Source organism: Cantharellus anzutake, assembly GCF_015039405.1.
Source record: "Cantharellus anzutake strain C23 chromosome Unknown EI90scaffold_55, whole genome shotgun sequence".
Lineage (NCBI taxonomy): Eukaryota > Fungi > Basidiomycota > Agaricomycetes > Cantharellales > Hydnaceae > Cantharellus > Cantharellus anzutake.
The window spans coordinates 392819-419074 of NW_024067005.1; the positions used below are offsets into that span (position 1 = coordinate 392819).

Genomic DNA, 26256 nt, shown 5'->3' on the forward strand with positions numbered 1-26256 from the left:
TAAGTTAATGTGCGAAATTGTCTTTTGGTATCAATATGTAACTCAGAATCCAGATGCTAGGTAGCCCCAGTACTACATGACTGAGCATTTCCAAAAAGCTGATAGGGACTCCCAGCATTTTCGATTAGGTGATGGTACAACCCAGTACAATCTGATGGGGGGACTTCCCACAGTGCAAAGTGCCACAAACCTCACAGCATATGTGGCCAGATGAGTGCCATGGATCAACAACTTCCTGCAATGCCAATGGGCACTGTCAGGACATGGTGAGGAGAGAGCAAGTGTGCCTGGACCTTTCCCCAGAAGGGAGGCTGGAGGTAGAGGACGAGCGGAAGGACTGTGGCCTCAGCCACTCGGAGGGGAGCTGTCAGGGGATGCGCATGCTCGTGCAGATTGCTCCGGATAACCTAGTTGTGATTAAAGCCGGGGGAAAGGGATGTCCCCATCTTAGGGTCAGCTATATACATGTAGAGTCCGGCAATAAGGAAACCAAACGGATTGCCAATAGAATCACATGATCATAGAATGTTCCAGAACAATGCCGGAGATGATCCGGGCCACCGGGGCTTAGGTAAGCAGAGTAGATGGGAATTACCAGCATACTTCCCATGTGCATATGCGCAGCTGGCATAGGGTCCAGGGTTGTTGCTGATCCCTGACAGGAGCACTGTGCCTACGTTTGGTAACGCTTAGTGTTGGGTCCTTAACTTCAGAACAAGGGGGCACGAACTCTGGGGGAATAGTTGTTGTTGTCGATTTTGCACTAAGGTGCCATCAACTACAGTACATGACTTATATACATAATACAAGACAAATAGGAACAAAGGGGAAAACTCAAGATGGACTTACCCACTTGCCAGGTTTGGCGAACTCATGAGAGAATTGCCTTATCGAGCACTGTGGAGTGGGTAGTTGAAGGGTGGGATTAGCAACAGCTATTGGATAGTGGGAAAACCTTTGTGGGATTGGTGGAGGTCCTAGGAGGTCCATAGTAATGTTGGGTAGGTAGGAATATTAATAACCTTCTATGATTAGGATAAGGGGTACCGGAGATGGTACCAGAGATTGGAGGTGGAGGTGGACTGGAAGTAAACTGGAGGGTATGGCAGAGGTGAGGGAGGGGGCGAACCGGAGGTGAACCGGAATGGTGGTGGAGCAGGTCGGAGGTTGGGCAGAGTTGGTATGGATATTGTCATATCCATGCATACCCGATCCCAACCCGACTCCCAGACCTCCTTCTTCACCACCTCCGGAGTCCTACCCTACCGCTGTCCATTCCGATATTCACCTTCGGTCCTCTCACCCCTCATGCCACCTCCACTCCTCCGTCCTTCTCCTGTCCTATCTCCATCCACTCCAATACTCACCTCAGGCCGAATACCACTCCTCTTGCCACCCTCCTCCTACTCTTCCTCCCACTCCTCCTCTTCCTCCTCACAACACCTCCACCCTTCCGTCATTCTCCTACCCTTCACCCATCCGCTCCGATACTCACCTTCGGACCTGACACCTTTCCTCTCCTCCACACCTTTCCTCTCCTCCACACCTTTCCTCCCCTCCACACCTTTCCTCTCCTCCACACCTTTCCTCTCCTCCACACCTTTCCTCTCCTCCACACCTTTCCTCTCCTCCACACCTTTCCCCTTTCCTCTTTCCTCTCTCTTCCCTCTGGCCCTCTTCCGCTGACCTTCTGCCAAGTTATGACCTTCCACCGCTGTCCCGTACCTCGTACTCAGACACCGCTCATACCTTTGCTCCGAGTCTCCATCATAGTTCCTACCTCGGAATTTGACTCCACCTTGGCTTTAGTCCATTGCATTGGTGACCTCATACTATGTAAACACCATTGCCAATATTCCTCAGACTTTCAACCCTGCCTCCGTAACCTCCGTAAGTGTCATATCCGTGCATACCCGACCCCAACCCGACTTCCGGACCTCCACCCTCTTCACCTCCGGAGTCAAAACCTACCGCTGCCGTTCCGATACTCACCTTCGGTCCTGGCAACATACCTCCTCCTTACCTCTCCGACCCTATCTCCGTCCGCTCCGATACTCACCTCGGACCGAACACCACCCCTCTCGCCACCCTCCTACTACTCCGCTCCCCCTTCACAACACCTCCACCCTCCCGTCATCCTCCTACGCTTCCCCCGTCCGCTCCGATACTCACCTTCGGACCTGACCACACTCCTTCTCCCTTACCTTTCCCCTCTCTCCTCCCTCTGTTACTCCTCTGCCACCCTTCCACCAAGTTACGACCTTCCACCGCTGTCCCGTACTTCGCACTTGGACACCGCTCGTATCTTGCTCCGAGCCTCCGTCATAGTCCCTACCTCGGACTTTGACTCCACCTCGGTCTTAGTCCATTGCATTGGTGACCTCATACTACGTAAACACCATTGCCAATATCCCTCGGACTTTCAACCCCGCCTCCGTAACCTCCGTAAGCTCCGCAACCCCTGAGCTTCGCGGATCACCTTCGGCACTCTCGCCACTTGTAATGTATTTCTCGCGTTTTCCCCTCATCCCTATTTGGACTACTGCTTCTTCCTATTCTAGCCAGTTAGTCATCATCCCCACTTCCCCTCATCCTCCTGCCCCTCTGGGCCTCGCCCTCCCTATCTCCTTTCGGACGTATCACAGGTCCTGCCTTATGACCTTTGGTACCGCTCTGCTCCTTCTACCCTTTGTTCCCGTTCGGACGTCTTCGTTCCAATTCGGTTACCCTTTGTTCTCCTTGTGCTTTTGCCCCTTCCATTATATATATCGGCACTTGTACATACTCGTTTTGGTTTAGTCCGAAATCGACCTGAAATGCCCCCTAGAGACTTCCTGCTCACCTACTGTGAAATTAAGGACCAAATGGACAAACAGCAATGGCACAGCGCTCCGCTTGAGTCGCTGAGGCCAAGGTCCCTCCACGCTAAGTCTCCGATTCCACTCCGGAGTCGTCTGTTTCCGCCCGGTTCTAACAGTAAGCTCCACAACCTCTGAGCTCCATGGATCATCTTTGGCACTTTTGCCGCTTGTAATGTATCTTTCACGTTTCCCCCTCACCCCTATTTGGACTGCTGCTTCTTCCCATTCTAGCCAGTTAGTCATCATCCCCACTTCCCCTCACCCTCCTGCCCCTCTGGGCTTCGCCCTCCTTACCTCCTTTCAGATGTACCACAGGTTCAGCCCTATGACCTTCGGTACCGCTCCACTTCTGTCATCCCTTTGTTCCCGTTTGGACGCCTTCATTCCGATTTGGACCCCCTTTGTTTCCTTGTGCTTTCGCCCTCTCCATTATATATATCGGCACTTGTACATACTCGTTTTAGGCCTTAGTCTAAAATCGACCTGAAATGCCCCCTAGAGTAGTACAGTACTACCAGGCTGTCAAATACACAGAGCATTGCAGCTCCACACACTGTGCACACTGTAGTAGTCAATGAGTGAGAGGATAATAATGCGAAAAAGTGCTTCACTATTTTGGTTTTACACTGGTCAGGAATTCTGGAGGGCCATTGTAATGCACATTGCAAGTGCCAATTGTAATAAAGATCAACTAACTGGTTGGCTGTGGGAAGAGGGGGAGTATAAGTGGCGCAAGAGGAGCTGCAGAGGTTGGAGTAAAGGTGGAGCAATGAATGTCGTAACAATGCCATGGAGGAATGTGGGGGGCAGGGGATGTGGAAGTGAGACAAGTGATATTAGTGCTAGTTGTATAAAATACACAATGCGCTGAATTTTTCACACCCCCTCTCCAGGGGGAACAGAAATGTGTGACAAAGTTCTGTCACAATGATTTTGTGACACAAACGGTGATGCATACTCTGTTCCTCCAAGGGGAACAGAAGTGCATCTGTGACAACTTGTGTCACAATGTTTGTGACCCAAACCGGTGATGCATACTCTGTTCCTCCAGGGGGAACAGAAAATGCAGTGACAACTTGTGTCACAATATTTTTGTGACCCAACCAGTGATGCATACTCTGTTCCTCCAGGGGGTACAAAAATGCACAAGCCAAAGTAAAACTTGCTAGAGTGCCCTACTGCTTGATGCCCTAGCGCTAGGGCAAGCTGAACCTGGTCCCTAGGAATTTTTTGACCCTAGGGCAGGATGACCCAGGTTAGGGCTAGGGATCCTGCCCTAGGGATTTGTCAAACCCTGGAACCCTAGGCCCCCTCTTAAAATAATGGAAAAACTACTTGCCTTTGATGGAAATAAATACTTCCATTAAATTCTACAGCATTGTAGCTTTCTGTTGCATATTTTATCATAATTTAACTATAACTATGGTAAAATCTGATTTCCACCCAAGATCAACAAAGATTAATAGGATTTCAGATGTGGGATGCTTTCCAGGTGCACAGACCTGTACTGTGCAAGTATAGATACTAGGCAAAAAGGGCTGATGAGTCCCCCCAGACAAAAGTCCCCTGTGTTCCAGTAGGAGCAAGGGTCTCCTCTTTCTGCCTGCAATTTCAGCCCAGGACAATTACTGTATGTTGACAACCCAACCCATAAATTGCTTTCTAAAACTGCAATGGGTATGTGAGCATGTCTTCTATAAACTATTAGCACAAAACTTTGGATTCAGGTCAACAAACATCCTGACCCTCCAAGCTGGCGCAATGCTTCAGCGATGTATGAGCAGGTCAAAGAAATGCCAGGACCTCCATCTTGGACGTCAGAAATAGTCACCCTGGATGAGGCTCCAGATGAACCACAAACCTTATATTGGCGCAACCCGGTGGAATGTGCCCACTTCTTATTCCAGAATCCGGATTTCGATGGCTCTATGGCATATGCTCCTTCTCGTGTATATGATCAACATGGAACAAGGGTATACACGGAAATGACAACCACAGAGGAATGGCACCTCCAACAGGTGAGTAAGCATCCTTCAATCGAGTAAGCACACATTAGCAACATACCTGATCAGTTATCACTTGACAAGGGAACCACAATCCTTGGCATAATCCTGGCATCAGACCGGACACACCTAACAAACTTTACTGGCAACCAAAAGATGCATGCTGTGTATATATCGCTGGGGAATATCTCCAAGAATGTTCAGAAATGGCAAAGTGCCCACGTGTGGTTACTCCTTGCGAAAATACCTATTTCTAAGTTTTCCAAGACTCACTTCACTGGAAACAAGTCAGAACGGGAATCCATGCCTGGGATTCTTTCTCATCATCTATTCCATAAGTGCATGAAACGAGTACCTGCACCGCTGAGGGTAGATCAGAGATTGTGCAATCACCTGATGGCAAACTCCGACTGTGTGTCACCATTCTGATGGCCTGGATAGTGGATCTGGAGGAACAGCTGCTTATTGTTGGGTGCAGAATTTCAGTTGTCCAGTTTGTTCTGCGAAATTTGAGGATTTGGAACAACACAGATGTTTTGGCATTCATACAGGTGAAATGATTACGTCCGCACTCAGGAGTGTTTCTTGTATGCGAGTTCTGACTGTATTTACAGTCCCGCACATCGAGGTAAAAGAATAACATTTAGATCTCTTACTCAAGACTGAGTCCTGTGCATCTATCCATCCAGCTTATTTACTTTAGCAGCAGAGACAAACTCTTGGTGATGGGAAACCCTATCACTTGGTTCTTGATGCGCGGTATAAGCACTAGCTAAAGGATACATATCATGTAAGTTACGGAGTAAAAGGGATGATAAATGAAAGGAAGTATTACTGACCTCTGTCTCAAGCTATATGCATGAGAACTGAGGGAAAAAAGGAAATTCCTGCTACTCTGTAGGGGGTTTTGTAAATTTCTTGGTGCCAAACTGAATGGAAAATATGATGGGGTCCTCTATTATTGCCAATGGCTTCATAACTTAGGGTCCTCCCATTCTGCTTTGATTCTATTTCAATCCTCTCTGTGTATGCATGCAATCCAATGTCTGTCATCCATTATGGACTCCTTTGCAGTCGAATGCAGTGGGTGTCCATCACCACTTTCTTTCTATTCTCTTATCACTTTATCCTCAGCTCTTTGGTCTCAAACGTTTTTAACTTCCACCATATTGGCATATTCTCATCCACTAATTGTGGATGCCCAAAATCATGGCTTTTCTGTGAACAGTTTGACTGAGAATTGTCTTTGTGATCACCTACTTTGTCACCTCTTTTGGGGTGATTGTTATCAATCCGGCTTTCCAGCCTGTGTCACTCTCCGTACCCAATTTCCCTCTTATGATCAGTACTATCGCACCGTACATCAGGAAACTCGGTTTGACTCCGGAGACTCCAAGAATTCGCTTGCGCTCTTGGTGCTCCCTGCACTCTCATGAGCTGCTCCAGTGTCTCCCGGTGCTCTCCATCATTACCATTGTATATAGCTATTGCATATGGAATCAAGAAGTTACGCATACAGTTCATAATCAATGTGACTTGCAAAAGGATTAATATAGAACTCCAACTCTGTCTCCATGCAGGTCGCGGAGCGTATGCTACCTTTCTGGAGACGCCCAGGAAGAACTGGTGCTAAAGGGCATGGTACCACAATGTTGGAGAGGGGAACAATCCCACCATCTGGTATGTCACGATATACCTCCTTTTTTACCGTGCGGAAGCGGCTACTTACACTGGGTTTAGAGATCGGACTGAACCAGTGGACATAAGCGAACAAAGGGCCTAAATTGAAACGCTCACAGCCATTGCGGTCTTGAGACTCGGAGAGGGTGAACACAAATCGGATTTCCCCAACTCGGTAACCTAGTATGGAGCCGGGGTCAGCGGAAAATGAGCTCTAAATTAACCCGTTGGCATTGTACTTACGTCGTATATCTGAGACCAGCAATTCTTGATCCATGTCGATGAGGACGGTTGAATAGATACCACCTTGCTGTGCTGTTGGGGGGGTGCATTGGATCCGAGTTTGTGCAGGAGGATAGAAAGCATTGGGCTGGGGGAGTTGTATCTTGAATGTGTGCCAAATATCGATGCTTTGGAGATGGCGTGGTAAAGCAGCTGAGGAGTAATAATCTCGATTTGGGTGATTTCGAAGGCCCGAGTTCCCATTATAAACAAAGTACCGTATCATTGCTGATATAAGATCCGGTGAGGAGAATTTTATAGCAGCAGAGGAGACCAGCAACCCGATGGACTGAGGCCGCTTAGAGACAGTAGGCATGTGACCAGCAAGTGACCTCGGGGTCATGCTGCCGGTTAAAGGGACATCTCTGCCACCGGATGTCGCTGCTTGGCCATCGCAACAATCTTCTGCCCTGTCGAAGTCATCTTGCTCAGGAGCACCGCATCCCATTGCTTCAAGAATGGAAGCTTGGATAAAGAGCGAATCCACGCGTTGAAGCTGATCGAGAATTTGTATCGTGTGAGCCTTCTTATTTGTTGATTGATAGGTCACTTTGCATGTTGGGATATGCAACGATTCTGTGATTTCTGACGATCCATTATCCATAGTGCCATGATCACGAATATCTTGAGCGAAATGGCGAAGATTATGGTGTTTTGGTATGTGGAAGTGAGGAATTAGTACACCCTTTATATTGCAATGAGCGCCGTTGTCCAGGAAAACCTTCGAAGTGGAATAGTATGTTTTCAGATCTTGAATCATTGACCCCAAAGTAACATCGGAATGTGCAGGGAATTGGGCTTTGTAAGAGAAATCAAGCAGCGCACGCGTCGCTTTCACAATTCTTGGATTTACACTTTCCTTCCCCTTCTCATATGCTCCTGCGATGATGACGCCTAGATGGCGCTGAAGATCCCGATTTTCACGGCCTGACCACTGGGATATCTTTGATATCCCCTGGTGAAATGTACGTTGTCCCTTCCGGTACGGTTGTGCAATGAATCGAGCATCAAGTGAGTCTTTTCCAATCGAATTTTCGATCCATGTCTTTGGATGGTCACTTATGTATTTGTGAAGGCCATGCAGCAGGTCAAGGCAGACAACGTGGCAAATATCCACTGGAAGACCCTCCCAGCAAAGGTTTTCGACACCTATCAGTCCCATGTCTTGTGCCTTGTTCGCAAATTGCCACGTTGTCGCTTCAGGGAACCTTTTTCGCAGCTCTCGGAGGGCACATATGATTGAATCCCCAGTTCGACATTCGCATGTCCAGTTTCCACCAAGGTCTTTGTACTGAGCAGTGCACTTTGGACAGCTGTTTCGACAAAGACCAAGGAGATCAAGGACTTCTTCAAGATCCACAATCCAAGCCATTAGAATTAGGATGCAAGTGCGGGTCATTCCATGCGCATCAAGCAGGGGCACTGGTCTGATTATGCAGCCTGTCCGATAATGCTCATGAAGTGGCTTCAGGACAATGCGAAGACATTCATGATACAATATCTTCTGAAGGAGACCAGGCATTCCCTTCATCTCATCAGCTAAGTGGCTATTGTCGAAATGTGTTGCCGCAAATTTGCTAATTGGGAGATTGGCCAAGAGAATCCATGCATGCTTGTTAGGTTTGTTCCGGACCGATTTCTGAATATTTCCCAGAGAAAGGTACACAGGATGCATCTTCTTGTTGCCAGAGAAGTTGGTTAGGTGAGTCTTGTCAGAGCCAAGCATTATCGCAAGGATTGTGGAATTGCTGAGCCCCTGCTCAGAGAGTTTGAACTGTTATGAAATGAGGAATATTTTCCAGACTATACTTGATCTACCTACTAACCTGCTCCTCATTCCAGATCCTACCGGAGCTTAGCTCAGCGTAGACTCAATTTCTTGTGGGTGTCCCATTTCTGTCAGTCACAAAAATCTCCTCCGGCTCATAATCAATAACCTCCTTATAGTCAGGATTACTGAACAGAAATGCTGAGCATGCAATGATGTCGCGGAAATAGAGCTCATGCTGCTCATCTGGGGCATCCTTTAGCACAACCGTTGCATGCTGGAAAGGTGGCCCCTGAGGTAGCGACACTCAGATTATCGTGTACATCTCCCTTGCTGAGGAGAAGGACAGATCAAGGTGGTGAATCTGGGATTTCAATGTTAGTTTCTCAATTGCCTTCCTCGATAATTGGTGAACTCACAAATTCCAACTGGAGAAATTTGTTTCAGCTTGAGACAGCTCGCACTTGCAGAGCCATTGAACTAAGTCCCATTCTGCTTTTGATTTCCATGGGCTGTATGGTTTTTCGGTGTCCCCTGTCTGCTCCCAAATAGACCATACTGACGTTGCTCTCTGCTCTGCTCTCGCTGGCACTGCCCTTGGCCCTTCACATCTCCGGAACACACTGAACGACAATGCTGTGCCTTGCCATGCACTAAGCCCATGGAATTGCGGCTGGTGTTCCAGCTCAGTGTCTGAACTCATGTCTAGGTTGGATGAGTCTGACATCTCACTGTGAGTATTGCGGGAATCGTCACTGGCATGGGAGTCTTGCCCATCATCTTGTCTTTCATCAACATTGTTCAGGAAATTGTCGTCGGTGCGATTGTCAAGATTGCTAGCAAGGTATACAGTGGGGCCGACCTCATTCTGTTTGTGAGAGTCAAATGATGGTTGGAAGCTGGATGAGGGTGTTTGTGAAGTGGCCAGCGGGGTATCTTGGGAGGAAGGAGTAGGGGCTATGTGATTGTAAGTCAATCTATTCAGTCTTTGTTTTAGGCACTCCGGAGAGGCTGAAATGTGAGCTTGAAGTGCTTTATGTGACCGGAAAGCTCGACTGTTACCACAAAATTCACACACCCACTCCGATTTTGATTGGGTGGCGTCAGAGCTGGAGCATGGCATCACTTGCCCCTTGTGGGACCTGTGGAACCGAGACTAAGGTATGGAGCAGTCCGGAAGGTGTGGCAGTTGGCTCAGACGTCAGGCCTGGGAGGCAAAGGCCAGATGAGCACTTTTTTTTTTCGGGGATAAGCGGATACTAATTTCAGTGGCGAGGCAGATTCAGTAACACCCCCGTTTTTTTTTTCACTTCGCCACACCCCATTTTTTCCCTTCCACCATCTTCTACTCTTCCACTACTAGTTCAACACCCCTCCTGCTTGACAATGCTCTCACAACACCGCAATCCCAATTGTAACACACCTACTCACACATCCTCGGCAGAGTCGGTTCCTCCTGTTCTTGGAAAGCGTGCTCGTCGCCCAACAGTGGCTATTGCCACCCATCTGGCTGAAGTTGAACTCTCCAAAAAGCGACGCCTTTCTCAAGGCAGCCGGAAAAGCAAGAAAGGTGGGCCTTGTTCGTTGCCACTCACCATGAAAAATTTTTAACACATGAAATCTTGCCAGTTCCGGCATCAGTTACAAACCCAACGAGGGACAAGATGAAGTCTGTCAACATGACCTACACCACAGCTGACCGACCCGAATACGAGAATGACAGCAGTGACAACGGCAGTGACAGTAACGACAATGCTGGTAGGAGGAATGTTGAGAAGGGCTCTCACTCCTCAGTCTTGCATTTCTCCAATGGCAGTGAGTTGAATGATAGTGGAGAAATGACTGAACCAAATGATGATGGTAAGTGTTGCTGGTTACTTTCCTACTTAGTTTGGTTGCACTCAAGCGGCTTTAGAAGCAAACAAGTTGCAGGCTGAAATTACAGCCTTAGCCGAACAGATGGAGGTGAAATGTAAGGCACTCAAGCTCAACAAAACCCAGATCTCCAGTGGACGGACCAGCCACCACACCAGTCGGGTCCGTCATCTCCCCACTTCTTGGGATGAAGCTAGTCTTAGCAGAGGGCCCTCCTTGGGTCTTGTTCCGCTGAAGGGAACACGTTCCTCTCAGCCCTTATCCTCTCCCCATCCAATATCGCGACAGTCACCTGGCTTAGATGATGACGCTTCAAAACAGGCTAGCCACTCTTGCGGGTTCACTTGCTTCTTGATACTTATTATCATCTCACTAATAGTACGATTTCTCATCAAGCCCCATGCCTCCCCAAACTCAAACACCAAATCCGTCATCAAGGACGCATAGCTCATCTCCTGTGGCCTCCAGCACAGCATCTGTCACGCTTCATGGTGCTGTTAATCTTGCACCCAAGGCAAGCTCCAAGAAGGCAAAGCAGAAGGCCAATGGCGAGCCAAGTGCAAGAGATGCCACACTTGAATTCTGGCGCCAGCATGATAACCCTCAAGTTTTTTCCGTCCTCAATTATTCACGCCCAGTTTTCCTTCAGCTTGTTGCGTCAAATCCCTGGTCTCTTGGGGAGAATAGCCTGAATGGAGCACTGTCAGGGCACACACCCTGACTAGCCCGGACCCGGACCCGCGTCCGGACCCGCTTCCACCCGCCGCGCTTCCCGCATGCGTGCACGCTCCGCACGCCGCATGCTCCGGACCCGGTTCCTACTCCTTCATGTGACTTCCGGGTATCCCCGGGAGTTTTCCTGATATGGTGCCCACTGTGGGAAGATGAGAAGTTAGCTTCCTTCTCATCTTCTTACCCACAGTAGGCAAGTGTACCTACTACTTCTTTATCTTATACATCTTCTTACCCACAGTAGGTTGTGCCCTGGATAGGGCTGGTTACACCTCAGGGCTGTGGACCATAGGGGAGGGTCATGGGGACCCGGGAGTCGTCCCCTGACAAGCATGTAGTGAAGATGCATCAATTCACCAACACTTTGCACAAGAAGCTCTTGCAAGATCTGCCCAAAATCTGAACCTGCGAAGTGACCGGTTCATGGTTGAGCCCCTGATGATTACTACAGTATGTTGAATTAGTTGTATATAAAGTCGTAAATATCCTCTGTCTCAACCCCTCATACAGCTTATGAAAATTGTGTCCAACTTCCGAAATAGATTCCGGAATGCTGCTGTTCAAGCTGTTAATGAATACTATAACTTTTCAGCGATGGATGACTCAGAGCGCATCGAAAGTGTCACAGACCTAATGGAGAAGTCCAGGTACATCTGGCGAAATCACTGCTTAGTATGATTTTGCACCAATGTCAATATGGCTAACTGACTTTTTACATACAGAAAGATGGTCCATTCAAAAACCCGATCATTTTGACTGTGCTGAAGGTGTTCTTCACCTTCAAACAGCAGTTTATTTCTCATCGGTTGGGGGAGACTTGTCTTGATGATTTCAAGAACCTCGATGAACATCACGAGCTTATTGCCCTTGCCCTATCAGCGGTACTTCATCCATTTACTCATAACACCAGTTTGCTAATATGCACTTTGTTTAGATTCACTGTGCGCTTGAGAGTGTTATTAATCCCAAGGTTGAATTTTCTGCCGAACGCTTTGCAGAAATACATGAACATCATCTGTTCGACATTGCCGAGTTTTCATCAAAAAAGACAAGACGATGGAAGCGTATTTGCTGTGCCATGTTTTGGTCTGTAGCGTATGTTGCCAACACTCACTAACCTAACTACCGACTCATATTCCATCAACCTCTATAGGCAAGAACTCAAAAGGGATCATATGTATGAGGAGAGGGATGGATCTATTATAGACATGGAAGAACAACCACATGGCAACACTAGTCCATGGAGCGAGTCTGAGTAGCTGCCAGTTATATAAAAATCGAATTTTCTTCCTTTAATTACATGAGTTCGCGAGAGTCAAGAACCAAGGGGGGGTCATTCGGGAAATGCCGAACCCCATGTTAGTATGATAGTCTCTGGTCGGAGGGACTAAACCTATTTTGCGCATGTCAAAATTTTCGATTCAAATGTATATTATCATTGAAAATAAATTGAAAACCTCCACTATGCCAATAGTTAGCCTTGTTTCCTTGCTCGTTTGCTGTTGCGGGATTCTTGATGGGCACCGCATGTCCAGTTCGGGGGGATGTAGGACCCTAGACCCTGACATGACCTATGGAACTAATTTGTCTGTCAGAAAACAACAACAGTATTAAGGTATGGTAAAAGGCATATACCCAAACCGTCTCACAGCCCATCCCATTACACCTAACAACATTAGTACTGTCGTTAATTTCACTTGCGGTAACTTTCATGGTACAACACATATGAATGCCAGTAGGACGTTTGGGAGCGTGGCACATTGGACGGCCACTGGAATAGGTGGTTGGCAAAGCTGAGGCTGGGGAGGGTGGATGGGGGCTAGGAGAGGTGGGAATATGTTCGGGGGTGCTGGTATCGAGGTCATCGTCGATATCTTGTTCCAGTGGTCCAGTGGATGAGTCCGCATTGACTTCGGGTGGTGTTTCCAGGTCTGTGTCCCTGGATGTAGATTAATAATTAATATTACATCTGAAGTGATAAATAAATAAAGAAGGATTGGGACATACCGAAGGCAGAGATGGGAACTATGTGCTTCAGAAATGTTGAGTTTCGCCGCTAAGTGTTTCCATCGTCTAGTTTCCCCTCAATTCGCAGTATGGCGATTGTTCCAGACCATCTTGAGACCTTCCAGCTCGAAATCTGAGATGTCAAATTCGCTAGGTGGAACAGAAGGGGAGTGGTTTTTCGCATAATGAAAAGCAATGTTGTACTTCCATACCGTGTTGGATCCTTTGGGGCACTGTGGACACTTTATGGGAACATTAGCACACAGGTTTGTAGGTGAAGGTTGGGAAGCAGTGGCGTAAGAAAACTTAACCAGCCTCTGACACATTGAATTAGTATAATCAAGCGTAAAAGACGCTTTATATTTCTTCAGGCCAATCCGACATGAAGGTGCTGGTGATAGACAGAGCCCGCATGGCTCGTCCTCTCGGCTAATAGTTGGGTCATGTAATATGTGAGCTGCGATGTGTGCAAGTAATTTTGGGGCTGTTTCAAAGATCGCATGACAACGTTCACAAGAAATATTCGTTGTTACCACATCTCTGTCATCCCCCTCAAGTTCACATGCAAAACACACTCTGCCTGATGAGAGAATTGCCCAATGGGTTTCGTGTGACAGTTGTAACCTGCAGCCAACTAGCTCACCGTTAACCTGGTAAGGGAACTTATCCGACTGTTTGATCTCAACTATCTTACGTCGATCATCCAGCGAGAGTGCCCCAAACATCACTGCTGCTAACTCTCGCAGCTCATCACTTCGAAACCCATATCCTACAGCCTTCCTCAAGCCACCTTCTCTTCTGATTCCTGCTCCGATCACGGCGCTCTCTTCTTCGACAGTAACAACATCAGGATTGATTTGCTGGATGAACTTTCCGGGAACCACGATGCTTGCATCTCGTCCATGCTGCCAGACCCAATCACCATCCTTCCCATTTGACAGAATTATGTTTTGCGACTTCAAGCAGAGGATTTGAAGACCGATGGTGACTGTTTCTTCGTTGAGTAAGTCTTTTGATACTGCACTTTGGGAACTCTTATCAACTTTGATGGAACTAACTTGGGCAACACCCAGAAATGGGATTCCCTCGCATCTCAGAAGCATGGCTACTGGATCTTGGATCAAGATGCATTCGGTCTCCGTTATAGAACCATCACCAATGTGATGATGTGGCGTGGCGGGGATTTGGGCAAAGCGGGAAATATTGGCGACACGTCTCAATCGGTCAGTCGAGTTTGATGTTCTTGTGAACCTTGTGAATTCATGCAGAACCTTTGCCTTGTGTACATGCTTCCCATTCCCCACATCAATTGTACTTTCGAGCCCATTTTTCCGCGCATCCTCGTTGTCAACGAGTTCCTCAAGTTCCAGCGAGTCGGGTACAATGGGAATGGTGGAATCTGGGTTGGGTTGCTGGGGAGTTTCATCGTACGTTTCTTCATTTTCACCATCTTCACATACTTCCATCCCAAAGGGGTTTAGCAGATCGGCACCCGGGGTCGACTCAAGCTTGCCGAACTTTTCTGCAGGACTGAATGCCATGAGTTCTGGATCATTTTCCACCTCATGCCGGCCGGAACTCCATGCAGACATCAGTTGTACGCCAGAGACTCGCACGTCTCCCTTCCACAATGCCGGATTGAGGTGATCGATTTTTTGCTCTATCCCTGTTGTGGTGCTTAAACCCTGGAGCCTTAGCCGACGAGGGCCCCGGTCCCATTCTGGGTGTTGGGAGAGGATTGAGTGGCATTCGACGGCCCCTGAAGTTCGGCCCAATAAAGTGTAAGTGCTAACGTTAACATCGCTCCCATTTTGAGATCTGATAAGGCCAAAAATCCATTCCAGCCTATCCATGCCCAGCAGGATCAAGAAGAACTCGCCATTGGGATTGTCACGCTTCATCTTTGCCACGCAAAAGAACGCGTTCTTGACCATGATTTGGATATCACGGTAAAGGGGTGATGGGAGGTAAGCCGAGTGTGCATTATGATCAGTAAAGAATATGTATGCCAGGTGTGCCGCGGCACTAAGAGACTTAAGTTGATCATGAAGGCTCATGTCAACATTTATGTAGGGTAAGATTAGATATTTGACAAGCTTTGAGTGTTGATTGAGGGCGACACGAGTTTCATAGTATATGGGATTGTCCGTGGTGAGTGGTGGTGGTAACTTCCAGATAAGTAGCATTAGGTTAAACATTGTAGTGACATCTTGTTTATCTGTGGCATTCATCAGGTTGTTGATTTGGCTTGAGGGGTATTTGTTGCCTTCTAGGTGGGACCGCAGGACTGAGGGTGTAATCTGAACACCACCGACTGAAACACCGCTGGGCCTCAGGTGAGTGTGTCGAAGTCTTTTCATAACATGCTTGTAGTCTTTGTCAGATGTTAACTCGTCCTCTCCAACCAGTAGGTTTAGCAGCGGTAGTCCACCCAGGTAAGCATATAAGCGGGATGTTGGAGATAGTGGTGTGTGCTCCGTTAAGGCTACAAGTGCCTTTCCTCGCCTTGATTCGCCATCTGAGGCAAGGCAATATACACTCCCCTTGGTCTCCTTATGCATTTGGTTGCAGGCACTGCATGCTAGGTGGAGGAGATCAGCATGTTTGTCGGCTTTCTCATTTTTGCATGTTGCACTGATTAGAAATGGCCGTGCGATGTATTGGCGATGATTCCCGGTGAGAGCTCCAATTGCGGCAACTGTAGCCTATCGTCTATGATTTAGCTGGTGCTATGGTTCACACCCCTTTGTCCTAGACGTACCTCCATGCCGAAATGCACTTTTCTGTTTGCCAAGTCATCAAACAGTGTATGCGCATCATTGTCAGGGTTCAGCACCCTGCCCTAGGGTGCCCCAGACTCCCCAACCAATCCCTTCCTTCCATTCCTTCATTGTTGCCTTGTTGTTGCCTTTCTGTGTTGTGTACACATGCGCGCACGGGATAGCGTGGGAACTTTCTGAGCGAGCAGCTCGCCCAGAATGTTCCCATGGGTCACAGCCACAGTTCTGGGCAAGCAACTCGCCCAGAACGTTCCCACGCTTACTGGGCACTGCCACCTGGATGTTCCCTCCGGGTCACACTACACAACTCTAGGAGCTGTATAGTTGTGGGCATGTGACCCATTCCTTTATATAGCAACCATGCGGGGAGATGAGACCTTTACCCTTCTTCTCATCTCATGCCCCACATAGGCAAGTGTATATATTATCTTTCCTCTTACTATACATCTCATACCCCACATAGTGTGAGGACAGGCCAGATGGGGGTTGAGGTCAGGGAGCCTCCGAGTCCAAGGCCGGGCCCTGACAATCATCGATGTTATTGATTGCATGTGCATTACACCCTGAATGCTCTCGACAAAGGCCAATCACACTGTTGGTGTGCAGGCACCAGTCCAACACCTCTTCCACCTTAATCTCATCTATCATACAAACAAGGCCGACAACTTGATTATTGGAAGGGGCATCAATTTGAAACGCTGTTGCGATGTTTGATCTCATTTCATCAAGGGTTGGGAAGGCAGGAGAAGCGCGGATTGAGGTTGTGCAGTGTCGTCAGGTTGTTGCTATCCCTGGCATGCTGAGTGCTGCATGTGCAAACTCTGCAACGCGTGCGCCCCCTAACCAGTAGAGCACAACACTCATAAGGTGTTCTTGTTCTGTGTGCCTCGGGCTGTAAGTTCCAAGTGCGGCTCTCCCAATAAGTTGAATGATTCCATTAATCCCATGCTTCTTTCGTAGCGCGGACCGCACAAGTTGATTCAAGCGGGGTACATTGCACTTGCCCACAGCCATGACGAATCTTTTGTAGTCCAGGTTTGAAGTCATGAGCAAATCCAGTTTCCGATTGGTGTTAAGACGTTGAAGTTTGAGACTGTCAATTTGACGGTCTTTCCGCCTGAGAATTTCGATTAATCCAGACATCCCAAGGTACTTATATGGGGTGGTCTCGGGGATGCCTCTGTGGATCCGGTCCTGAATACAGCAAAGTCTTTGATTGTTTTGGAGGAGTTGGCATTCTCGGCATGGCTCATTAACCCGCAGTGTCAACTGTAGACAAGTGGGAGCATGCAAGGTAAGAATACCATTTTTAGTGTGGATGTCCCAAGCCATTGCTAACTCCGCTTGTTCTTTCCATGGCCACTCAAGAAATGGGCTTCTCCCTTCAGGAACGTCAATTCTGATTCCTTGGCATGGATGCTTGTTGTCAATTATTTGGGGAGGTGAGTCGCTGTCCTCATCAGAGTCCAGGAGAAATGGGAGGTGTTTGGTACCAGGTTGCGGTGAAGGCAACATGCGCTGAGTGAGTACAGTATTATCCTGTCTCCTTGGGGAGGGCCTTGTTGATGCAGGATGGGACTCTAGAGGGATTCTATTGGAATTATGTTAAGCAGCACTTTGGGGGGATTTGAATTTAACGGTGATGGTGACATACATTTTTTTTGCTTCCTCAATCAGGTTATTGATTCGGATCTCCAGAATTTCTTCAGAAGCAAATTTGTTGTTGGTGAAGTATTGGAGTGTAGCACAAAGCCCTGGCAACCCCATTGGGCCCCGTCTAATGGCTGATGCTAGGGTGCCATTCCGTTTCGCATATTCACCACAAATATTGTTGAGTTTTTTATCCAGCCACTCATATGTTAGAAGTTGCAGCCCAACGCCACTGGTGGTCAAGGGAGTCACCCGGGCCGGACATTCACGCTTTGGGAAGGGGAGGGGCGCTTTGAGGCACAAACGGCGGCAACCTCTTGGACTCTTTGTTTTTGCGCTTTGCGCTTTTGTTTTCAACTTGTTGTTTACCATTTATGTTTCACCTCAGTGGCGTAAAGTCATTACAAGATGTATATAAGGACCGGACTTGCGCTAGCAGCTGATACCTCACTAATTGAGGTATCGCGCTGCGCAGGCAAGTCCGTCCATCACTACTCATACCTAACTAATTGAGGTATCGCGCTGCGCAGTCATCACAGGTTATCAGCCCAGTTTTACTCCACCGCTTTAAAAAGTCGCCCGGCACCGTTGAACTATTGCTCAGAAAGGAGCTGTCTCGTTCTGAATCGCCGTTACCTGCTCGTTCTGGATCAGACCCGAAGAACGTACCATGACTCTGAAAGACTCGACCATCGATAAGGCTGTCCTTGCTATCGCTAAGCTGAAGGGACGCGACGATTGGAATAGGTGGTCTATCAACCTCCGATTTGCTATGGGACACACCTGGGGCTACCTAGATGGAAGCCTGATTGAACCATCTGATAAGACAATACCCGAACACGCGGAATGGGTTGAAGGAGAAAGGAATACTCGCCGAAGATTATGGCTATCTCTCAGCGATTCAGTCCAAGACAACGTTTTTCGCCACTCCGAAAGTCCTGCCGCAACACTATTCAGAGCCTTGAAAGGTGCCTACCAGCAGACTGGTGCCTCCGCTGAATATTATGCGAGAACTAGGTACTGTGAGGCAAAAGTCAGCAACTACGAATCGATCTCGGACTTCTTATCTGGCCTTATGAACCTCGCTCACGAGGTAAACAAACTTGTCCCTGGCGATCGAGGACGGATCGAAGATCGAATGATTGCCATGCAACTCATCCATACCCTCCCATCTTGCATGAGTACCCTGCAGACCTTGCTCATCCAGAACGCCCCAGCAGCAACTGACGACATGAGCTGGGACCTCGACAAACTGAAGGGGGAGGTAGAGACCGAGGAACTCCGGGCCCGGGCAAAGGGGGAGAACCTTGGAACGAAAACTGAACTTGCACTCACGCCAAAGGCCCTTGCTGCAGAGAGCGATACAAAGGGAAGGAAGGGTGATCCATCCTGGCTAACGCGCAAAACATGTTGGAGTTGTGGAAAGACCGGCCATCTTCGCACAAAATGCACGGCAACAGAAGCCGAAAAGGAAACCTACCAGAAAAAGAGAGCCGCCGAAAAGGAAAGTGCAAACGCTACTGAGGACTCTGAGGAAAAGGCTCTATGTGCTGAACATATCATGGACACTGCACTGGTCACCGACAGGAACACAGACGCGCCGAAACCCTGGATCGTGGACTCAGGATGCAGTAACCATTTTTGCCCAACCAAAACGACTTCGTGGAATACACACCTTTTGATCCTCCACGCCAGATTGCCTTGGGAAACGATAGCCGCGTTCCCTCGCTCGGGGAGGGGACCGTCTTGATCGCCTGCACTGCCGGAGGGAGGCGCTTCACCTGTCGAATTCCAGACGTACAGTATGTACCTAGTCTCAAGTACGGTCTCCTTTCCTGTAGAGTCCTCATCCGTCGGGGCGCCCGGATTACCTTCGGCCTTGACAATGTCTGCAGGATTGAAAAAGGTGGGAAGCTGATCGCCGAAACACTAAAAGAACTCGCACCGATGTTCTACCTGAATCACCCGACCTCGCAGCTGACACCCACCGCATCCGAAAGGGCGAACCCGGCTGTGGAAGCCTCCACCCCCTCCTTCGACCTTCTCCACAAACGCCTGGCCCATCCTGGGAAGGATGCATTAAAGGAAATGATAAAGAGCGGGTCGGTTCTGGGAATGGAAGATGTTCGGGATGACTCGAGAGGTTTCGATTGTGAAGCGTGTATCAGGGGAAAGATGACGAGGGGATCTTTTGGAAGGGGACATGAGGTTGCTGGTGAGAGACTAGGGCGAATACACTCCGATATCTGCGGACCGATGGAGGTGATGTCACTTGGAAAGAGGCGATATTTCTGCACACTCGTGGACGACAAGACAGGTTTCACCTGGTTCTATCCGTGCTCACTTAAGTCAGATTTCACAGGGTGGTTCATCAGGATGGACACACACTTTGCGAATCAGTACGGGTCCCATGTCAAGGTTTTGAGGACGGATGGAGGAGGAGAGTACTTGAACTCAACCCTTCGGACGTATTGTAAAGACAAGGGAATTGCCATGGAGCAGACAGTTCCGCACACCCCTGAACAAAATGGAGTGGCCGAACGGACTAATCGGAAGATCTTGGATAAAGGACGCACCTTGCTGAAGGACGCCGAGGCTCCAAACTTCTTATGGGCTGACGCTTTCGCCACAGCTGTCTACGCTATGAACCGGACCATCGATACCCACTCGAACACAACGACGCCCTTTGAACGATTCCACGGAAGGAAGCCAAGTGTCGCGCACATGAGGGTTTGGTACGCTAACATGTTCATTCATCAGCCAAAAGATTTGGGAGCGCAGAAGTTGGGGGAGAGGGGGCGACCGGCTAAGTTTCTAGGGTATCCAGAGAATTCTTCTGGGTATAAGGCGTACGATGAGCTGACCCACAAGGTCGAGATCGTCCGCTCACCTATCTTCCGGGAGGAGGCGAAGATCCAGCCACGTGCCGTCTTTGAGTCAAGGGCACATGATGATTCTGGTGATGAGTCAGATGACCCGGATCACCTGACTGAGGCGGCATCTTCCAGACCCACATCTCCGCCTGTACCCCCTACTGTACCTCCCGCTGCCACCCAGCCCACTGCTCGACCACAGAGGGAACGACGTCCACCTCATCGCTTCGACCCATCAGACTACGGTGCACATGGCCGGCGCAAGGACCTGATTGCCAATGTGTATGAAGACTTCCTGAATGAGGTACCGATTGCGGCGACTGTCACCATGGAAGATGTCCTGGATATTGTGTTGGATGAGGCCCATCTGGTGAACCCCATATTAGATAAAGACGCTGATCTGCCAGACACTCCGACCTTGCGGGATGCGTTGGCTGGCCCCGAGCGGGACCAATGGCATGCCGCCGTGCTAGAAGAGCTTTCTGCCATCCGGGACGCCGGCACCTGGGATCTGGTTGACCCATCTCCAAGTATCCGTAACGTCATCGGCTGTCGATTTGTGCTCGCCAAGAAGCGTGGCGCTGATGGAAAGGTAACCCGTTTTAAGGCTCGTCTGGTGGCTCAAGGCTTTGGTCAACGGGAGGGGATCGATTACTCAGAGACGTTCGCCCCCGTTGTGAAATCAGCCTCCCTACGCGTTTTTCTTGCCATATGTGCCCGTCACGGTTGGAGAGTCCGCCAGATGGATATCAAATCGGCATATCTCAACGGGGTGCTCTCGGAAGATATATACATGCGTCAACCGAAGGGATATGAGGAAAAGGGGAGGGAACAAATGGTTGCAAAACTTAAGAAGGGGCTCTATGGATTGAAGCAAGCTGGACGGGAGTGGTACGCAACCTTACATGACTTCTTGATTCACCTTGGATTTCGTCGAACACATGCTGACCACTCGGTCTTCGTATTCAAACGAGGACGATCCATTGTAATCATTCCTGTCTACGTTGACGACAAACTCCTTGCTGGAAACGACGAGAAACTGCTTACATCTATCCAAGACACCATCGGGGACCGTTTCAAAGTCTCAAGCAAAGGGGAAGCATCATGGATCCTGGGGATCCGAGTTCGCCAAGACATATCGGCTGGCACACTATCGATTGACCAGTCGCAGTATATCAAGGATATTCTCGCTCGTTTCGATATGACAGACTGCGCGCCATGCACCACGCCATTACCCGCTGGGATACACTACAAACCGGTACCAACGGAAGACCATTTGAGAGTTTCCTCGTACCCCTTCCTCGAAGTCATCGGATCTCTCATGTATGCTGCTCTAGGAACCCGTCCAGACATCTGCGCATCCGTGAGAGCGCTGGCGCCATTCGCATCGACCTTCGGACAAGAACACATCGAGGGACTTAGGCACATAATGAAATATCTTGCAGGGACTATGAACCGAGGGATAGTATATACAGCCGGGAGCGGGGACCTCGTAGGCTACACCGATGCAGATTGGGCGAACGACGTGGTAAACAGAAAGTCAGTATCCGGATATGCCTTTCTTTTATCTGGGGGAGTGGTTTCGTGGATGTCAAAGCAGCAAGCTGGCGTAGCATCATCCTCAACACACGCGGAGTATGTTGCAGCAGCCGAAGCAGCCAAAGAAGTAGTCTGGCTTCGACGCCTCCTGGAGGAATTACATGAAGGAATGCCCGGCTCAACCACGTTACACATCGATAACCGAGCTGCAAACCTACTCGCTCGAAACCCCGTCAATCACGCCGCAACCAAAAGTATCGACGTCAGGTATCATTTCATACGGGAATGTGTTGCAGATGGAACGGTTGATTTGAAGCTTATTGGAACGAATGATATGGCGGCCGACATACTTACGAAGTCCTTAGTCAAGGCAAAGCACGATCGCTTCTGCCTGATGCTTGGGATGGAGTTCGTGGCCTAGATAGATGCGTGGACGTTGGACTGTGGGGGAGTGTTAGAAGTTGCAGCCCAACGCCACTGGTGGTCAAGGGAGTCACCCGGGCCGGACATTCACGCTTTGGGAAGGGGAGGGGCGCTTTGAGGCACAAACGGCGGCAACCTCTTGGACTCTTTGTTTTTGCGCTTTGCGCTTTTGTTTTCAACTTGTTGTTTACCATTTATGTTTCACCTCAGTGGCGTAAAGTCATTACAAGATGTATATAAGGACCGGACTTGCACTAGCAGCTGATACCTCACTAATTGAGGTATCGCGCTGCGCAGGCAAGTCCGTCCATCACTACTCATACCTAACTAATTGAGGTATCGCGCTGCGCAGTCATCACATCATATACATCCTCATCTGGCTCTTCCAGCTTTCAAGTGGCCACTATTTCTTTAGGGTCACCAGTGAGAGCTGAGGGAGCAGCAAGTGGGACAGTATCGGGGAGGTTCATCGCAATATGTCTCAGTTTTGATAAGCAACTGGCTGATTGCAGTCCTTTGTCTGGTTGACTAGGCATTTTCGGAGCTTCTTCAGTGTGTGGAAGATTTGGTTTTGATGGCAAGGGTGAATGGATGGGCTCAGGGGCTAGACTTTGGAGTAAAGCGGGGGGGACCACAGTTGGGCGGTGTACGGACTCCTTTTTTTTGAAAAATGAAGCCATTAACTCAGCTTGTGGTTGGGCTTTTACTTTATTCTCCCGCTTTTCTTGGGATTCACGGCATCTTGCCTTGCCAATATGATGCAGCAGATTTTTTTGACCACCGGTCCCCAGAAGTACGTCCATACCACACTCCGGACACACTTGAGAATGATTCTCTGCACTCCCCTCATGAGCCTAAAACAACATGCCATCATTGGGAACAATGTTTAATTGATCCACATACCTCCATCTTTCTAGTTGGCAGTGAATTCGACTTCTAGGTGGATGCCCAATATGGAATGCGGCAATGGCCGGGGTACGGCAATTGCCGATTGAATTACTTAGTATGTATGTCTCCGCTCAAACCCGCTAAAACCTGAAATGGTACATCGGGTATAGAATTTCCATGTTGATCACCCCTTGTCAAGAACACTGAGAATCCTGGAGTCTGAGAGCCAGCGCTGCACCGTTAGAAGGAGAGGAGCCGCAGAGCTCAAGAGGCCCAAGAGAGCGTGCCTCCTGGTTCTTTGAGAGGGGGTAAGGACCTTTTGGGCTCCCCAAGCTCCGTGGGATATCTCGGCTCCAGGAGGTCCCTCCGAGTTTCCTGATGTATTCAATGTGGTCTTGTCTCCATCATGTCCAGTTCAACAGCGGAAATTGATTTGCCTGGCTTTACGTCTTTGCAACTCGGCTGACTCCAAACACTTAAACAATGAGAGTGTGCTTGGCATACTCTCCCATTTTTGACACATTGGCTCCTATTATCCTCATCGTAAGAACATCTGTGAATCATTGGAAACGTTGACTTATTCAGATCTTTGTGCTCTGTGTTTCTTTCACCACATTCCTTATCTCCAGCCCCTGCCTCTCAATCGCGAGCAAATGCGTTCCAAGTTGTTTGCTCACATCGCGTTGGTCACTCCCTGTGATTTTGGTCACCCTGCCCCTGCTGCTTCCGAACCTAACATACACTGTCAGCCACTCACACTCACCAATGGGAATGATCACTATCAACTCTCTCGGTTTCTGTCCGACATCTCTCAATCCGTTGTACATCAAAAATTTCTTCAGAGAGTAATGTAGCAACTGCCTGCTATCACCGGATAAAGAGAGCATCAAGACAAAAAGGTATATACGATACCTTTACCTGATATTGCATCAGTAAAAAGAATATTACCGCGCATGGACATTGATATTCCAATAGCTGTAACTATTCCCAAGATTCGTGCTCTGCCACTACATTCAGGTTCTCGAGAAACTGATTTCACAAGTCTTCTACGAAATCAACGAGGTCTTAAGCGCTCTACAGCGTCAGTACTCCTGACAAGGTTAACCCTCATGGTGGCGGTTGCAGTACGTCAACTGAACTTTTCGTTTGTAAATGACAACCCTTATGATATCCTCAGCCCCAACGCTATCTTGATTCGTGGGTGAGGTAAAGGACCGTTTTGCTGGTAATTTGGATCGATGTGTCATGTAGCGTCCACAATTTCACCAATTGCTTACAGAAAAACACCCCCTGCAAGTTGGAGTTGAGCAGTAAGAATGTTACAAAACGCCGGCGACGCAATGTAAACATGAGGAAAATCTGAGTCATCTCCATCATCTTTGATCTGTGCAATAATGTCCGCGGCGCCACTCATCCTCAGGACGCGAGCCACAGCAAGCTGGAGGTTACAGAGCGACGGATTGGGGCCTGGTCCAAGTCGTGCTGCCTCGGGGCCTCCTCCGAAGACAATCTGATCCCCATCGTGGAGGCGAATAATTCCGGGGCCCTTCGCAGTCTTGTAGGGAACCCTCCTATAGATGTATTTAACCTTGGGGGACCGATGAGTGATGGCAAAGTAGGTCGAGCTTGAAAATCGCACCACTCCGTTCTCATTAAGAGCTTCAATCCCCCAGTGAATGTCATCATACGCAACATGTGCATTTAATTCGATATGGAGAAGGTTGCCTAGATCATTCAACTGTTCCAAAACAAGGTCACGGACAGCTGTCCCAGCGAGCATAGCAATACACTTGATAGTATCAGGCTGTGCAGTAGAACGAGGATTAATGAATACCACCTTAAAATTGTAGCGCTAACCTTGTTATGGACCGAGTTAGGAATGATATGGGCCAAATGTGGCTTAACACTATCCTCAGTGTCGAAAGACAAGCCAGTTAATGGACATGATTGGCCGTCACGTTTGAATATCTGAATCAAAATGTTGAGCATAATAGTAGATGTGTCATTCACCGTCACGACATACCAGAGCTTTCAGAGCAGCTTGCTTCCTAGTCCCGAGCCCTTCTGAGGCAGCAATATCCAGTAGTTCGTCCGTGTCTTTTGCAATGAAGTCGCTAACTGAGAAGGGTGTGCCGCTCCGAGATTTAGGACCACCGGGATTCATAACTGATACCGAGTCCTTCATCAATTTCCGGGGAGATTGGCATCAGGACCTACAAGCAACGCAAAGATGGGTAAAAAGTTCTGCGCCCATCTCAAATATTGGAGAGAAATTAATCGTTTCTCGCTCGACCCCATCGAATAACACTATCTCAGAATGACGCGGGGAGTAAAATCCTATCCGCCGAAGGATCTTAACTGAGAAAGGATATTAGTACAGAATGTGCATGCAGAAGGGGGTCTCGACGCACTATTTTCCTCGAGCTGGGGATGGCATTGCCCTACCACAACCCAGAATTGATCAACTAAGGTTCCGCCTAACGATTGTGACTCGGTGATGAAACCAGACAAGAGTTTTGGCATGATAGCCTTGAACTTGCTATCTTGGCCTCCTGAGGATTTGATGCGATAGGCAAGAGGCCAGTCCCATGACTCCGCGGCCTTTAGAAGAGCCAAAGCATGCTGGTCCATCGTGGTGGTGAGGGAGCGCGAACTACGAGCACGTGACAGGTGGCTTCGGAAAGATCCTGTATATATCGTTTACCTAATCAGACGGTGTAAGCGCTTTTAGTGGAAACGGCCGGAACCCAAGCGGTCCGGGCATTGTGCGAGTTCAGCGAGATACAGCAGATATCAGGTTGGTGAAAGGGGAGGTGGTGGGTAGACGCGACAGAAGGCAAAACAACTCAAGGAAGCTGAAATAAGTAGCACAGGCGCTACAGTGAGACCTGCACG

General features: G+C 48.8%; 8 protein-coding genes across 8 annotated transcripts; 2 read left to right on the forward strand and 6 right to left on the reverse strand.

Annotated features, from left to right (window-relative positions):
- Positions 1-4609: 4609 nt before the first annotated feature.
- EI90DRAFT_2933135 (uncharacterized protein) lies at positions 4610-4906 on the forward strand (the record flags this gene model as incomplete). Its single annotated transcript, XM_039055092.1, has 1 exon — positions 4610-4906. A coding segment is annotated over one exon (297 nt), but the record flags the coding sequence as incomplete, so codon positions are not given.
- Positions 4907-4930: 24 nt separating this feature from the next.
- Positions 4931-5293, forward strand: EI90DRAFT_2933015 (uncharacterized protein; the record flags this gene model as incomplete). The annotated part of the gene is made up of 1 exon (XM_039055088.1): positions 4931-5293. A coding segment is annotated over one exon (363 nt), but the record flags the coding sequence as incomplete, so codon positions are not given.
- A 1037-nt stretch (positions 5294-6330) lies between these two features.
- Positions 6331-7114, reverse strand: EI90DRAFT_3073852 (uncharacterized protein). The gene is made up of 2 exons (XM_039061465.1): positions 6788-7114; positions 6331-6724 (listed from the first exon to the last, which is right to left on the reverse strand). Exons 1-2 carry the CDS (start codon positions 7050-7052, stop codon positions 6372-6374), a joined length of 618 nt encoding a protein of 205 aa, XP_038912023.1. The 5' UTR covers positions 7053-7114; the 3' UTR covers positions 6331-6371.
- Positions 7115-7304: 190 nt separating this feature from the next.
- Positions 7305-7988, reverse strand: EI90DRAFT_2933238 (uncharacterized protein; the record flags this gene model as incomplete). The annotated part of the gene is made up of 1 exon (XM_039055093.1): positions 7305-7988. A coding segment is annotated over one exon (684 nt), but the record flags the coding sequence as incomplete, so codon positions are not given.
- Positions 7989-8102: 114 nt separating this feature from the next.
- Positions 8103-8567, reverse strand: EI90DRAFT_2873771 (uncharacterized protein; the record flags this gene model as incomplete). Its single annotated transcript, XM_039053866.1, has 1 exon — positions 8103-8567. A coding segment is annotated over one exon (465 nt), but the record flags the coding sequence as incomplete, so codon positions are not given.
- A 4730-nt stretch (positions 8568-13297) lies between these two features.
- Positions 13298-13780, reverse strand: EI90DRAFT_2828058 (uncharacterized protein; the record flags this gene model as incomplete). Its single annotated transcript, XM_039053595.1, has 1 exon — positions 13298-13780. A coding segment is annotated over one exon (483 nt), but the record flags the coding sequence as incomplete, so codon positions are not given.
- Positions 13781-14685: 905 nt separating this feature from the next.
- EI90DRAFT_3238888 (uncharacterized protein) lies at positions 14686-17202 on the reverse strand (the record flags this gene model as incomplete). Its single annotated transcript, XM_039066526.1, has 8 exons — positions 16809-17202; positions 16516-16703; positions 15970-15986; positions 15844-15913; positions 15748-15819; positions 15517-15726; positions 14771-15495; positions 14686-14730 (listed from the first exon to the last, which is right to left on the reverse strand). Exons 1-8 carry the CDS (start codon positions 17129-17131, stop codon positions 14686-14688), a joined length of 1650 nt encoding a protein of 549 aa, XP_038912027.1. The 5' UTR covers positions 17132-17202.
- A 7432-nt stretch (positions 17203-24634) lies between these two features.
- EI90DRAFT_3129205 (uncharacterized protein) lies at positions 24635-25992 on the reverse strand (the record flags this gene model as incomplete). Its single annotated transcript, XM_039064169.1, has 5 exons — positions 24635-25165; positions 25219-25329; positions 25385-25527; positions 25579-25719; positions 25773-25992. The coding sequence occupies 5 exons, from the start codon at positions 25990-25992 to the stop codon at positions 24635-24637; spliced, it is 1146 nt and encodes a 381-aa protein (XP_038912028.1).
- Between the last annotated feature and the right edge of the window lie 264 nt (positions 25993-26256).

Excerpts from the sequence above, each read along its gene's own strand:
- EI90DRAFT_3073852 (XM_039061465.1), bottom strand. The coding sequence starts at position 7,052 with ATGATACGGTACTTTGTTTATAATGGGAACTCGGGCCTTCGAAATCAC. Across the intron at positions 6,725-6,787 it reads GCTGGTCTCAGATATACGAC|GTTACCGAGTTGGGGAAATC; the intron begins GTAAGTACAATG and ends GCTCCATACTAG.